Source organism: Lonchura striata, chromosome 18, assembly GCF_046129695.1.
Source record: "Lonchura striata isolate bLonStr1 chromosome 18, bLonStr1.mat, whole genome shotgun sequence".
In the NCBI taxonomy this organism is placed as follows: domain Eukaryota; kingdom Metazoa; phylum Chordata; class Aves; order Passeriformes; family Estrildidae; genus Lonchura; species Lonchura striata.
Window position 1 is genome coordinate 8,574,224 of NC_134620.1, and position 16,470 is coordinate 8,590,693.

The 16,470-nt window shown below is 44.7% G+C and overlaps 1 protein-coding gene across 18 annotated transcripts in view; it reads right to left on the bottom strand.

The window, feature by feature from the left end:
• The window catches only part of FBRSL1 (fibrosin like 1), a 501,938-nt gene that overhangs the window by 22,672 nt on the left and 462,796 nt on the right, over window positions 1-16,470 (bottom strand). For all 18 annotated transcript variants that reach the window (XM_077787180.1, XM_031506236.2, XM_077787189.1 and 15 more), the window contains 2 exons: window positions 4,450-4,846; window positions 2,624-2,877 (listed from right to left, as the gene is read on the bottom strand). In XM_077787180.1, coding sequence (XP_077643306.1) covers window positions 2,624-2,877; window positions 4,450-4,846 — 651 coding nt within the window. The remainder of the gene's footprint in view (window positions 1-2,623; window positions 2,878-4,449; window positions 4,847-16,470) is intronic.

Genomic DNA, 16,470 nt, shown 5'->3' on the forward strand with positions numbered 1-16,470 from the left:
AAACAGGCACTCTGATGGGGAACTTCAAGGTCTCAACTACCACTTAGAAGCCTACAATTGGAAGTTGCATTTGAAAGCAAATTTTGGGTGCCTAAGTCTAATTTGCTTTTCAGTAATAAATGTACTGCTAAGAGCAGGTACTGTGTACTGCTACAATCCATATAATAATTAACACAAAAGCAGGAAGTATATATATTTGTGATACTGAAGCCTAAGGCACTGGAGCAAAAGAGCCTATAATGAATTCTCCTTGGATTGAGCAAATAACAGAAAAACTATAGGCTGAAAGCACTTAGGTCCAAAAACTAACCTCTTTAGAGAATATGAGCATGATTTCATGTGTGTGTGTGTTTATGCTTTTAAATCTGGCATGACTTAAAGAAACTGAATCCTTCTGTTAGCATCAAGATAATCCACTTTTCTGGAGGGAGAGATAAAAGCAAGCTGGCAGTTTTAAGTGCTCTGATATCCAATTTCTTTAAGAGACTGGAAGTCAGACTGATAGATTTGCAGCTGGCTCCAGCCCATAGCCCTCTACCACAACTTTGGCCTCTGTCAGGAAAAGAAAAGGCCTGGAGATGTTTGGAGAAGCTGAGTGGCACTTGGAGGAGTGGCTGATTCATAGTAAGGATGGAATTGCAAAGGAATAGCCCAGCTCTGTGAGGGGCTCTGAGCAATGTCTGGATCAGAATTGAGTTCTTGTACCAGTGTGCCAGTGATGTCAGGTCCAGTCACACAATAACACAGCCAGGAGCAGGGTGCTGAGCAGCCCTTGGGACCTGCCAAAACTGTCCTGTATGCACACATGAGCTGGGCATGGCACAAAAAGGTCACTCCTGCTCACGGTGCCCTCATGTTCATGAGAGGAGAGACACAGACCAGTGTTTCCTCTGTGTATCCCACATCAGGGCAGCCCTTGAGCAGACAGCAGAACCCCAGGAGGGTTAGGAGGGTTGCTTAGGAGGGTTGCTCCTAAGTTATTACTTGTATTAGCTTTAGGTTTCAAAAGGAAGAAATGCCACCAGAAGTACATTCTTGTCTCACTCTTCAGGGCTGCTCAGCAATTATTGTTTGCTTTTAAGGAAGTTTTATGTGAATGACAACAGAAGCTCCTAGCTCTGTAGCACTCTGTATTGATTTTATGATGTGCCATTTTACAGGCATTTCATATAGTGCAGACAAGAGGCATTTCACTGCCTGCAGGGTTCAACACCCAGACCTTTCCCTCCACTAACTTCAGCTTCTCCTACTTAAATTGCAGGAGAAATCCTTTTAGTAGGAGCAAGACTGTTACTGTTTCCTGGCAAGCTGCTGAATGTGAATAGGTCACTTGATCTTGCATCTCCTGAAGTTAATGGTGAAAACACACTTGCTTTCAGTGACTGCAATATCATGCTTTTAGTGAGCGCTCTGCTATTTCCTTTTGCTATGCTTTCAAAGTCTCCATCACAGTAGTCCTTCGCCTTAAACAGGGGAAGCAATGAATGGGTCTCCCACAGCGCTGCCAACATCTTCCCAGCCATGTGGTTGAAATTCTAGATGGTGCCAGGGGTCGTGACAGCTGCCAGCTTTGGCCTATGTGGTCCTGTCTCTGGCAGGGAACCCACAGCACTATCATCGTTCTCAGAGCTCACTTTGGACCAATTCGTACTTTTTTTTTTTCACTTAGAGAAGCAGTAATAAATAATGAGACATTATTTAGTTCCTGGAAGCAAAAAAGGGAGATGGAAGACCATCAGATTTTTCCACAGCAAATCTGTCATTTCCTTATTCCTTTAACTGACTTCATAGGAAACAGAGAGTGTGTTTTTTGCAAAATGCTTGTCCTATTTAATCCCTGCTGAGTTAGTTGTGGATTCAAATGCCAGATCAAAAGGAGGCCCCAGCAAGTGAAAGTTGTTGGGAAGTCTCCAGCTGCCAGGGTCTCTTCCAGGGACAGCTGTAGGCTAATGGATAAGCTATAAACAGGGCATTTAGGGCAGAAGTGACAATAGAATGGGGGCCAGGGTGAACAAAGGAAACTTTTTAAAAAGATGCAAAGATAGTGAGAGTAGAACAGCAGAGCTTGTCAGCTGAGCTGTCTCAGACTGAAAGGCCACAGAGCCATGGGCATAGAGCAGTTGTGCTGCTGCAGGCAGAGGATCCTGCTCTGCCAGCAGGATGTGCTGCTAGTTGAAGGATCAGGCAGGGGATTCAGTGAGATTCAAGTGCTTGGTTAGAACAATTGTAGCAACAGTATTTTCTCATCGGTTCTAACAGCAGCAGCTTTCTTTGGAGAGGGGAGAGAGAAGGGGAGAATAGCAAACTGCGCATCACTTCTCTGTTAATCTAAAAAATGTCTAATGACTGTGGAATGCCACACTGGACAACTCATGCCCTGAAACAGGACTTTTTTTTTTTGAAGCATTTGTTTTGAAGACTTCCTAGAGAAAGTGATGTGTCTATAATCTCTCATCTGGTAAAGCACGTCAAGGTCTCCTACCTGTTTCAGGAGCACTGTCACAGTTCCAGCACACACTGAGGTGTCTGTGTCAAGGTATTTCACCTGCCCACCAGCCAGCCCATCTCTCCACACCCTCCAGTGCATGCACGGCCGATTAGCCCTGGAGAAGAAGGGACCTACCCGCAGGGTGCCCTGGTATCACGAGGCTGTTGGTGGGTAACGCTGGTGGAGGTGGCAGCGTGGGTGGGGTGGCGAACATGGCCGGATGGTGCTGGTGCTGGGTCTGCGATCTGAGAGAGAAGTGCGAGGTAGCAAGATTAGAGATGGAGAGGGGCAGAGCTGGGCCGGAGGAATGGTGCGGTGGAATCTGGGGAGACAGGGGCAGGTGCTTCGGGAGGCTGATGCTCGTTGCACTGCTAGCACTGCTGCTCCGGCTGCAGAGAGAGAGACCAGAGGGAGGGGAGAGAGACAGACAAAGAGTGTGTTACAATGAGGACTGAAACGGTGCAAGAAACACTGCCAGAGACAACACAACTATGGAACATTGATCTCCCCAGGCTTATGCTTTTGCTTGTCTTAATGGCAGTGGAGATATTTAGTGAATCTTAATGAACGTCTCCAGCAGGGCAGAATGGGCCTTGGGCTCTCTGGAGGGACATCTCCTCCAGTGCTACAGTCCTCAGAGCTATTTGCAAGTACTGAGGAGGGCCACAGAGACAGCTGGATTTTTGCACCTTTATGGAGCCTCTGATGACTTGCAGTGTCCATGTGGATCCTTGTGACCAGAGGATACAGTGACACCAATTCCTTTTTCTGCTGCTCTGGGTGTGCAGAGCTGCACAGCACGAGTGACTGGGACCCTGCTGGATCTGCTGCACATGTGCTGTGCAGTTGTAGTCACACAAGCATGCAAATGCACACCATGTTCATAATTTTTCTCATTGTAATTTATATTTTACATCTTCTTCTATTATTATTACTCCATTGCAAGTGATCTAAGTTTTGTGGACTGAAACACACTATCACTGCAGTTATTAGTTGTGTAATTCCCACAATACTGAGTATCTGTTGCAAGCTAAACCTTAGAGAGATCTTGAATAGCTTGAAATATTATTCACCATTTATACTATGGTGGCATTTACAAGCTAAAACCACAACAGAGCTTAAGTATGCAGGATACATTGAAATACACATTAATGGCAGCTCTCTGTATTCATATTCTGACCTTTGTGCAGTCAAATATTATGCTTTAAATCAGTTTTCTCATCTTGTTTAAACTAGTCTAGCTCTTGCTTGGGAGGCAAGGCATGTTTTCTGTACCAGCAAAAAGACTATACAGGTTCCAGTTGACTGACTAAACTCTTTTCACTAGAAACATTTTATCCATACCATTTTCACCCACCCTCCTTACTGGATGGAGGTAATTTAAACAGCAGAGCTAAGCCTCCTGCAAGATCTGAACATGTCAGATTGAAGCAGATTTTTCAGCCCACATGGGAACCCTGGTCTCCAGAGACACAGCATTTTCCAATACAGATCACAGAATATACTGAGCTGAAAGGGACCCACAGGGATCGCAGTCCAACACAGATATCCCTCTTTTGATGCTGGTAAGCCAAAAAAAACTGAGAACCATGAGCAATGGAAGTATTTCTAAATATGGGACAAAGTGCTGCTCAAACTCAAACCACCTTAAATTTCTAAGTCAAGAACTAGCCAGCTCAGACAAGACCATGCAAAATTTTACTTGAAACTGGACAGAGAGGAGCATGTGCCTTTCTCCAGAAGGTGTGCAGTCATCCCCTCATTTATCATGTTTCAAATGCACTGATCCACCACAGCTGGAAAAACCAGCCTGGAGTCAGCCCATTAAATCCAATACCCAAAGCACGGACCACCTCAGCCCAGGTGAGGGCTCGCTTTGCCTCCCAGCAATTCCTACCTGTTGGAAACCAGCTTTAGCCCTGCAGCAGCCTGAAGATCAGGTGAGCATCCCTTCCCCCTACCTGATATTATTGAGTCCGTTGTGGGCCACCTGGTGATGCACTTGGTAGTTGAGAGGCGGAGGGATGTGGCTGGGCGGCTGGCTCCGAAGGTCGGGGATTAACTGAGGCTGCGACTGCGGCCGAGGCTGAGGCTGCGACTGCGGCCGAGGCTGCGGCTGAGGCGTGAGCCTGGGTGGTGCTGGTGCTGAAATCACTGGCTCCTTCTTCAGCAGGGGGCTTGCTCTGGCACTTGACGTGGGCGCTGAGGAAGTCGAAGTCACGACGGCAGCGAATGGCTGGGGGCTGGGGATGGGCAGGGCAAAGGGCACGTCGGTGCTCAGCTCCCGGCTCCGCTCTAGCCCAGACACCTTTGGGACATTGGCTGCTTTCGCTTCTGGCTTGTCATTCAAGGTGGGACCTTATGGAGCAACAAGAAAAAGAACAAAGCGCATGCTGAAAGGTTTGCCTGTCTTTCTCTGCTTGGTAGAACATATGCCTGGGAAATAACAAGTCATGTTTCAGCTCGTGGGAGCGCCGTGGGAGCAGTGCTGCTGCAAGATGGATGTGTGTTTGAGTCTGTCCTTCCGCTGTCCTTGACTGGCCAGTCCACAGCACTTTCAGTATGTGTGCAAGAGACTTAGCTGTCACTAAATGAATGCATACTACAGAGAACGCACAGCTTTGTGACTTCTTCAGGGGCCCAAGGTTATGCGCATAGAAGTGTGAACATGTCTCAAGTTACTGCTACAGTATTTCCTGCTCAATGTAAGTTTCATGTTCATGAAACACAGGCCTCATCATTAAGAGATTTCATTTTCTCAATGCCCTTTCAAGGTAATCCACATTGGATTTAGGCTCAACTCCAGCTCCAATGCACCAGGAGCCAAGCATCAATCCTTAATGATAACCCTACATGTCTTCTAGGATGGAGAGTACCTGGGATCTCTGTAGCAAAGGATGAGACAGAAGCTGTGATGCTGCTGTCCCCTGGCCACACACTTGTGTGGAAGAACAGAACACAGAATGCTACATTTGGGTGCCCACTGACAGAAGCTCAGTGGGCACCCAAGTGTAATTCTGCTCACCCTGAACAGTGCAAACACTTGTATGCTGGGCATGCTGAAACTATCAGGAATGTTGCAACCTTGCAAAATGCACCTACAGAGAGACTTTCATGTAGAATTACTTCTTCTGTGGTTCCAAACCCTGCCATTCTTCATAATTAAGCTAAACAAAGCATCCCAAAGAGTTAAAGGGCTGGAAAGGAAAAAGGGAGTAAAGGAGAGACATTTCAGATCAAGCAGTATCCAGAAGGTTGAAGACAACTGAAAAGACCAACATGAAAGCAATTCAACTCCCACTGTAACTCCCTTTTCCCCATAATCTGTGGATCCCTAAGTGCACACATACCCACAGTTACAAGAAAAGCTCTTCATGGGCTAAAGGGCTGTTGGTGTGTTTCACACACACACATCCCACTGTGCACACACCTCTGACTTTTAGGGGACACACTTCTGTTACCCACCAACACGTGCCGGGGGCTGCTGGCATTTCGCTGCCTTGCAGACACGCAGGAGATGCTACCTACACTCATTAACATGCTCCCACCACCCTCACAAACAAATTCCACCTTTGAAATCCTCCCGTCTCATCAAAGGACGGAGCCAGTTCCTGATGTAGGAGGGTGTGGAAATAACACACAGCACACCCTGTGAGCTAATTCTGGCCGTGCAGACGCTCTGACCACTGTTTGTGAACCAGCCCATGCGAGGCCAGAGCCCCCAGTGCCACTTCCACAGCCTGAGTGCCACCGTGCTGGCATTAGATGGGAGGAGGACAGCAATGAATCAGAGCCTGCAGCACACCAGCTCGTGTTCTGTACCCGAAATGCCCACGTGGTGATGGCATCTCCTCCCTTGAGATAAAAGGCAGCTTCCCACACTGCTGTTGGCTCTGCCTGCACTCTCACCAATGCACCATTTCCCTCAGCCATCAATCAATCAGCTCATCACTGTATGTGTAGAAATTCAGAATGCAAGAAGAGGACGAATGGAAACATATGAACTATATTTATCAGCTGAAAATGTCTTGAGGTCCTGGGGCCTCAAACCCACAAGTAACAGGAACAGAAGCCTTTCCAAGCACCAGTGTTTTGGCTGGCAGCAAGTACTATCAACACTGCATTTTCCAGCACCTTATATATCTTTACAGGTTTGACACAATGTCTGGAGATCCTAAATTAATCTCTACAATAAATATAAGCATTTCATTTCAGTGAACTTCTTTATCAAATATGAATTCATGCATCACAGGTAACCTGGTTGTGAGCTGTAGCTAGACTTGATTCCAATGCTATTCAGAATTTATTTTTGAAGTAAAATTCTCAATGTTTATGTGTGTAAATTTTCCTTAGTTTTTACTGCTAACAGTTGAAAAATTGTCATTGCCTAGTCAAGCCAGGGCTCCCAAAACTGCGGTTTGGATCAAGTGTGTTCACAGCTGTAGATTCCACTATTTTTCAGGAGCTACCCATTAAAAGCAATTGGATATCATTCCTGAGCATAGGTTTCCTCAGAGCCTATTAGTTCTTTGCATCCAACAGGCTTCCTCCAACAGAGTTAAACTTCATATTGTATAATTATAGGCAATGTAGACTAATGGCGTATATTCAAAACACACTGGCACCACGAAAGTTGAGTAAAAAGTCAATTATATCCAAAACAAATCAATAAAGTCCCACATTAAAAGCAGCTGTTTGACCAGTTTTATGTGCAACTATTGATTCCCTGTGGTTTCAGCATTAGTTCTTCATTTGCAATTTTCTCAAAGCAAAAGCTCAGTCTCCCTTGCTGGCTAGAATTGACCAGCCAAGCCTGGTTGTGCTAGTTAGTACTGGGGTACTTGACTAATTCCTGCTGTCAACTTCCATCTCTCAGGATGCAGTGCTGAAATGTTTTTGCGTTTCATTCTCGACAGCAATGAAAATATCCACATGCCAGTTTCCCCCTCGCCAGAAAAGCTACAGGCACGAGTGGGAGTATCTTCTCTCCTATTGCAGCCATGTTGCACAAAAGCAGAAGCACTGAGAAGGGAAAGATGCGATGTGAATTCATGGGCAAGTGGGGGAAAACATCCGAGAGAGCAATCCCCAAGCCTTCTCAGGCATCACACAGGAAGGGGAGAATCCTGGTGCTTGGTAACTTTGTCATTTTTCCTCCTGATGGAAATAGCTTGGAAGTCTCTAAGCTATCTTTCCTGAAATCCCTCAGAAAGTTAATGATTTTAATGAGGGATGTTGCCCATTCTGATCAGGATCTCAAACTTTGTAGTTACTCTGCAGGATACTTGAATGTCCCTCCTAAAAGAATTACACTCGTGCATGCCTGAGCTCTGACCAGGCTGACTGCTGCTCAGATATGGAAATATCCCAAGGAAAGCAACCAAATATTCCCTTTTGTGCAAACTGGATCAGGTTGCATGGAGATCCTTTCAGAAATTTCTGTTCTTGGGCTGCTAATCCAGCCCTCCTGAGCAGATGGACCCAGGGAGCTGAGCACAACTGCCCCAACAAAAACACAGACCCACCCAACCACACCACAATGTTCTAGAGGCAAAAATGTGTTTATTTTTACCAAGTCCTAGAGTAATTTTCATGCTTAATGATAACAGGCTGAGCCAATTTGCCTAAGACTTGACAGTCAGCTCCAATAATTCAACCTTAATTAAACCTGAACGCATGTCAGTTCAGCTTGTCCCTTCACAGGAAATCTGACATTTGTAATGATTCATGTTCCAGCCATGCTACGGAAAGGCTGGATCACATCTGCCACTCTCCACTGTGTAGAGCACTACCCCTTTTCAGCATGCCAACTTTTGTTTATTTTCTAACCAAACACCTTGGACTTCTTCCATTGAGAGGTTTTCTTAAATGAACAGATAGTGAAACATGTCTTGATCTCACAGGGATGAATGATGATTTAGTGTGAGAGACAGGGAAGGAAAGGCTGAAACTGCACTAACAAGAAAAAAACCCCAACAACCTGAGATTAGTAATTCTTACCTCCCTGATCGACTAATTTGTTCATTTGGAGTGCTGCAAAAGGTTAACCTCCCTACGTCTTGGGCTACGTCCAATTCCTACTTCAACTGGTAAAGAAAACTTAACAATTTTTAAAAGCACAGAGAGCTTTAGCTCCTGCTGTGTAAATCTGCAGAAACCGGAGGTGAAGTTTAAGGGAAACCCCGAAGTCAACAACAGCTCCAATTACTGTATAAAGTGTGCTTCAGGAGGAGTCAGCCAAGGCTGAGAGACCATCAGCCACGACCCCATCTGAAAGTTCCCTGAATTCTGAATCTGACTGGAATTAGCGTGCACTGCCCATCCCCAAGGCTGCAGAGGGTGACATGCCTGCCTGTGTGTAACTACACGGCACTGCAGGCTAAGCACAATACAGAAAGTCCCAGACACAAATTAAACCTTTCTGTTACAGGAATTTGCTTTCAAGCTGATTAAGAGTAGCTCAAGTGCAAGGGATTAAACATGTAAAGGCTGCTTTGAGAACTCCAATAAGCAGTTACTGTGTTATACAAACAGTACTTAGGGCAACAGCAGCTCCAGCCCTGCCTCTTGCTCTTTGCAAGCTGCTGGTTGCTGCTGAAAGGGGACTGTCAACACACGTACAATGTGATTGGAAATAATCTAATCTTGCTTGCACGCCTTTCCTTTGTCTCTTGAAAAAAAGAAAAGTGAAGTCATTCAGATGTCTTTCTGCAGCCTCCCTCTGCAGTCTCCCTTGTTGCATTCAAGCAGCAAGGGTGATGGGGTGATGTGAGAAAGAAATTCCTCTCCTACATCCATCAATGACATCTTTACCAATGGCAATTTCCCAAGAAACACAACAGCCACCATCTGTAGCCCATCTATCCGCCCTGTACATATCCTTGAAAACAGAGGCCAGACTGGCTATGGTGAACCCTGTTCCATATTCCAGCAAGAAATGCTAGAAAAGCAGCACCTCAGAAATTAGACGTGGCAAGAATCTGAGAATTTCAGAGCAAGTTGATGAGTCCCAGAGAAGAGTTTGGAAACATCAGCAAGGGAAGCGAGTAAAGAAGAGCAGGACTTTACAGCAGTGGATCAAAACAAAGAAATAACTAAATAAACATCAGTAAACATTTTGTGGGGTTTAAAAAAAACAAAAGATATTTTAAATTGAACTTCTAGGCTGCTGCATAATGTATTGTGGATATGGAACATATCATAACCAGAAGAGAGAATAAAGCATTTTGCTTTGACAATGATAACACTGATGCTGGTAGAGTGCTTACAAGTGAAAATCAATATTTAAGTGCTAATTCTTTATCTCTAGATGGCTTTTGCTTTTATATAAACGGCTTTTTCATTGCATTTTAGGAGAGTAGTACTACTTAAGACTTTAAGCGATTAGGCTGTTTGCAAAGGTAAGGCAAGCAGAACTACAGCACAGAAGCTCCCCAACAAAGGGAGCACAGAGTTCCTCCACCTATTTTAATGCAAATCAACTGAAGATAAGAGATAAAGATGTGGGACTTGCACATAAAACTACTGTCTGGAAGGGTCCAAGGTTGTGCAACATTACTGAGAAGCAAAGGCCAAGTTTCCATCACGACAGCAGTGCTACACATTAGGCTGTGTCAAAACAATGTTCTCCTGTGCCACGGGCTCCTCTGAACATCATGGGCTCCTGGTGGGTTTTCCACAAAAAACGACAGTGTTTTCTCACAGAGAAAAGCAAACTGAGTGTGAGCACAAGCCCTTGTGCCCGGCTCTGAACCCGTGTGTTGAGGAGCCGCCTTTGTTCCCGTGTGGCTCCCACAGCCCATTCCCAAGACCGAGTGGGAAGCTCTTCCCAGCCTGGTCTGGATTCGTCCCCTATCGCTCAGTTCATTTGTACAGAGCTGTCTGTCAAGTCACATCGCCCGCTGCAATCTGAAACACCCTCCCAACAGCTGCCACTATCAATTACTCTCTCAGGCAGCCCTGACTATCAGGAAGAGAACTGGAGCGAGCACTTGCCAGTTTTAATAAACTGTGTTGCCCAAGTCATTTAACCTGCTAGATTGCTGTATGCTGGGGCTGTAACAAGCCTTCAGCTTTTCAACCTAGAAGAAAGCAACAGTGGCAAAAAGCTGTCAGCTTGGTCCTCAGAATTAACTTCCAAGCGCCCTCCCGAAGCGCCCAAGTTTAAAAAGTGAAATATCTTCAAGTCATTTTTGTAATGTCGATGGAAAGCATCTCTGATTTTTACAACAGAGCCAGCAACTCTCCAGAACGAAGGGCTGACCTGCTCCGTGATTTCCACATTAGGGGCACACCTGGGCAGAGAGTTCCTCTCTCCTGCACCCACACGGACACATCCTGTGGGCACTGCCCAGAGCCAGCTCGGGCCACGTATGGGTCACCACCACGCTGGTAAAGCTGATGCAACCCAAGGGCTTCAGGTTGCCCTGACCACCTCAAGGGCTTTGCAACCCCCAACCAAAAATTCAAGCATGGCAAGTTTACATTTACTTTGATTCTTCCAGAACCAGTAGGAAAAATTTCTTAAATAAATACCTATTTAAAATAAAAACACTTCCATCCAGACCAGTGTTTTACGTCTGTGGCTCACATATATACCAAGATGTTTGTGAATGTTAATCGATAAGGAAAGGTCTGCCATCACTAGAATTAATTTGAACATAGAGATTTGCCATTCACCAGAAAGCTTACTGGATTCTAGAAATCAAAAAGAACATTCAAATGCAATACACTGGATGTTTTCCTCAGCCAGCTCTGTAGATAAGAGCCTTTGTTGACAAAGCTTGAAGCACAGAAAGCTTTCAGCCCCTCCTGCAGAAACTGAGGAGCAGCAGCAATAAGATCTATGGACTTGATGCCTATTTGCTGCTCTATGGTTCTTTAATGGGATGTTTTATTCCTAGAGATTTGGGAGCTTTCCATGCTCTATCGAGGCACGTTAGCTGTAAGCATGCATGATGACACACCAAAGCTGCAGGAGATGAATGAAAATGGGTGCCAAACACAAGGATTGGGGCCACAGCATAAAGAAGAAGGATCACCATTCAAATCCCCCCAAAGTAAGTCACACTGCATTTTCCTAGCAGTGTTGCTTCTGGCAATATCTCAATGCAAAGCTGGAACTGGATTTACAGCTAAATCACCTACTGTGGATGCTGGCGTTGTAATGAGATTGAAAGTTTCATACAGGCTTTTTAATCCAGGGCTATAATGCTGGATCAAATGGGTTAAATCTCTTCAGCAATGCTCCTAAGCAGATGTTGAATGCCTACAAACCAGTGACACAGGAGCCACTCTACTTCCCTGGCCAGAAAACACTACTTGTTTTGTAGTAGTGTAGTAGTTGTACAACTTCTTGTAGTTGTATGCTAAAGGTATGTTTGTCTTGTTCTGTTTTTTAATGTGTGCTGGCCTTTTGTACACCTAATCTGAGTGACAGACAAGCAACAAGATAAATAAGTTATTTAGAAAGACACTCCTCCAATATGAAAACAAGCAAGCAAGCACACATCCTCAACTCCAGCTGTAAGCTTTTTAACAGACAGAACTGATATAAACCAAGGAATCTTTTGATTTTAATTAGGCAAACAAGGGCAAATAATAAACCATCAACTACTACATTACCTGGGAAAATGTACTACTTTTGCTGTTTGAAATCCATATTGATTCCCATCTAGCCTGCGAGTGAGTTATTAATCACTCCAATTAAATCATGAACACAGGTCTTTACACTGAAATTGAACCCCCACCAATAGATCGATAACTCAAACCTCCAAGAGCAATTACTGCTCAGCATAATAGAGCAGCTTGTAACACAGAGCTCCATGCAGATCACAATTTTCTCTGTCATATCCTTCACAGGCAGTGCAAACAAACTGGGAAAAGAAAGATTTTATAACTATTATTTTCAAAATAAACAGACATCTGCTTAGAGTTACCTAATCTCTCACATCACAGAGGCAGATCTGCCAAGGTCACATTGGAGACATGATTACATTTTTTCACAATTTGTTATTCTAGCAAAGCCCCGATAAGATTGAACTATTGAAGTTCACACTCTGGTTTAATTTCAAGAGGTTAAATGCCAAATCCTTTTCTTATTGCTACAAGGAAGGGATCTGCCAGGCTGCATAATACCCTGTGTGGGCTAAGACAACAATTTTGTTTCATCTGCACAGTCTTACGAAGGTTTTGATTCTTTTTTTTTAAAATGACATCAGAGAGCTCCAAACTCCCAAAGAATGATTTAAAGTAAAATCAGAAAGTGAGACTGTTCCGGAGGAGCGTGAATGACCTTTTGGATCTTCCAGCCTGGAGAAGTTAAGTCAACGTCTGGCTGAGAAAGCACACTTGCTAACCAAAACCAGAAAAGGCAAGAAAGAACATTCTGAAAAACCAGATCATCTCTGCTGGGAACAGATGATTGTCCTAACCAGCCAAGCATATGCAGGGTCACAGAAATCCCCATCTCTGCCTTGGAAGACAACTGATGCCTGTCCTGATGCAAGGAAAGAACTGTCCGTGCTCAAGCTCTTGGCTGTCCATCCTTTCCAGGTGAGATATGTTTTCCTGAGCATCCTTGCTTCTGACAGGCTGGCCCCTTCCCACAGCCCTGGAGCCCAATCCATCATCCTTCATTAGGGGAGCTATTGGCAGCCAATTAAGTGGTGATGGATCCACACCACAGAGCTAATCAAGATGAGTTCATATGTTACCCTTCAGCCTAGGGGCACTGGTTCCTGCCTACCTGCTTCCCCTTGCTGCTGGCATGGAAAAATGGCACCAGATCAGCACCACAAGAAAAGCAGCAGGCAGAGGGGAATTGTTACTGCTGGGTTCTCACCATGGCTTCCCACCACCAGGCAGCTTTTACCAAAGGAAGGCAGGGAAATTACCTATTCCCCACTGCATCAGAGACAGAAAGAGCCCAAAAAAACCAGTTTTCTTCTTCCCTAAAGGGTGGCAAACAGATCTGTTTAGAAACAGTTTTAGAGTGAGATCCATACCTGATGTTATGAGAATGCAAAGTTGTGCTGCAAGGTGACAGAGTCTCTGCTAAGCAGGAACCGAGAGGAGAGACCAACCATGCACAAATTAGCAAAATCCCATCTTGTTTGTTTGTTATGTCCAGCCCTCACAGCTCAGTAGCTGCTGTCACATTAGTGCTAATACGCTCATAATTTGTGAAAACAACACTTGAGGTCGAGTGCTTGTCAAGTGGGGCCACTGCTTTCCTACCAGCAGCTCCCCATTCCCTGCCTTCTCCCCCTGCCCTCCAGGCACAAGGATGCCCCTTTCAGACAAAGCCCTCCCATGGATTCAGTAGCAGCACATTACTACCCTAAACCAACATGTTCAGCTGTTACCAATTGCCTCCATTTTACTAGCAGCTGTGGAGCAGCACCTCTTGCCATTAACTTGGTTGAAAATACAAGGTCAAGATGAAGAGAAACTGGAAGAATTTTCCTGCAAATTTAAAAGCACTAAGATGTCACTTCTCTTTGCGTGGTCAAAATCCAGCTCCTGAGCTGCTGGAATGGCATCTTAAGAAAAAATGGAGATACTGAAACTAACAGACTAAATACATTCAACAACATTTCCAGTTGCATCATGGATAATTAAAATATTTAAGGGACAAGCTGCAAGTTGTTAATCAAGGAACATTTATTTGAATGGTGTGTGCCCTTTGGATTTGGTCCCTATGGCAACCAAAAATTCACTCCAAAAGGATATGCTGGAAGAAGCATGTCAGGAGCTGCCTCAACATTTTAATTCACAGAGTAAGCAATGAATAAATACAGCTACTGACAGTAGAGCACAGGCAAAAAAATGTTTGTAAACAGCATCAGGAAGTCACAGATGACCTTTTGCTTTTTAAGATTTAAAAGGTTGACTCTACCTTTAAACATGGTCACTACTAAGAAAACTGGACTGTGTTGCACATGAATCACAGTTATTAACTACTGATAAAAAAAGTTCTAGAACAGAGGAGCCTTCCTTCACTTCAGTTCTCAATCCTTGATTTTTTGTGATAGTTTTCACACCTCACATTGGAAGGTGTTGCATCTTTTGAAAAATCTTTTCTGTCCCACCTGGTTCAACAGGAACCGCACTTAAGAGAATGCAACAGCATCTGAGGGATGGCTTTGCAGAATGCTCAAGAAGAAAAATATCAGGGAGTATTGGTTTTCCCTTCTAAAGAGTGGTTTGGTATGCAATAAGGGAAAGAAAAGAATACTTCACTGCACTGCAGAAGGCAAACTCCTTCAGCATGGTCTCAGTGTGTGAAGTGCAGCTGCAAAGCTCCTTCCAGCTTTCTCCTTTGATGAAGTGTGAATTCTTCAATGGGCAGTAGAAATTCTGGAAATATTTTAGTGCTGGATATGCTGGAGGATAATGTATGATCTGGCATCTAGTAAGACCTAACAGAGGAACACTGTGCTGTGCACTGCAATGGAATCACACCCTATTAATGAAAAGGTACTCTTGAATCTCTTCTTGTGTGAGGGTTTATGGCTGTGGAAAAAAGTCTTATGAGGCTGGAGGGTGCAAGGCAGCACGGATTGCTGCGATGCCAGCCTGGAACAGTCACTCAGCACTTGCAAACACAAATGTGTGCTCTGCACTCCTCTTCCCACTGACTCCTTGGGGTCCCTTTACATCCACTGCAGTGGCCCTGCAAAGATCATCAAGCACAACAATTTCCACAAGGCTGCTGGATGGAATCTGCTGCAGGTTGTCAAGGCCATGGAAAACCCTTGTGATTCTGATGTTCTCACTACTCACTGTAGTGAGGGAAATAGTTCAGGAGAGTATTCACTGCCCTACTGACTGAGGCATTTGGCTTTCTTGGTGCCAGGGGTTTGCAGGAGCCCCAGCAGCACACAGCTCTGAGCTCTCCACTTCCCAGGCAGAGCCAGACTCTCATAATCCCCAGGTTACCCTCTGAGCTGGAATTGGGCAGGCACTGCCACATCCAACCTCTGTCCTGGGCAATAAACAAGTACAGGCTCAGACTTCTGCAAAGATAATCACAGGGATAGTCTGTTCTGAAACTGCAGCACATTTTCATTTCAATATTGGGTGAAAGAAATGAGACAAGTTAAGTATGTGGGCTTAGCCTGCAGATACTTTTCTGAGACAGTAATTGCTGCATAATTCATAGTCTTGTTTTTACATGTTCGCCATGTGTACCAACAATCCCACTGAAATCACTCTAAGTTTTTCCTTCAAGTCCTCTCCATGTCACAGTTTTTCCAAACTGCACACACACCAAACACGCCTAGAATCCTGTATTAACCAGCTACTTGGGTTTGGCAAATTACTGTATTCCCAGATTCTAGCACACTAGGAGAGGAAAATGGGGATCTAAGCTAATTCTGGAGAGTTTCCACTCCCCATTAGCACAGCAGACATCAGCATTCACTCATTATATCTGTATTTCCTTTCAAGCAGTTCTCTGTGAAGTCAGAGTTGAGCCTTTGCATCTCTCCCAGAGCCACCTGGCTCGCCACCAACTCCAGGTCCCACAGGCTGGAGGTGTGCTGCCCTCTGCACGAGGCAAGGCTCAGAAATAGATGCATTTGCAACTGATAGGAGATCTTAGCCCAGTAAGAAGCAGTTCATAGCTTCTGTACCAAAGAGGTTCACAGGGAAGTGGAATGATGCAGTTCTTCATCTCAGCCCTTCAGTAATGCTTTGAGGTACTTTTGCTCATATTAAATTAACTGGAGATGACATTGGAGATCCTTGCAGGGAGGGGAAATGCATTTCTTCTAATGGACCTCAAAATAGTTAATCAATTCAACGATTACAAATGAAATGCCTCATCTCTCAAGGGGCAGAATTCAAGGGCTGGTGCCACTGGTTTTGTTTTTGAGGACACAATATGGTTTTGTTTTTGAGGACAACACTCCAAAGTGCCAGCAGTTGGTTTCAGGGAAAACCACCTCCTCCCACATTAACATATTCATTTGCAAAAT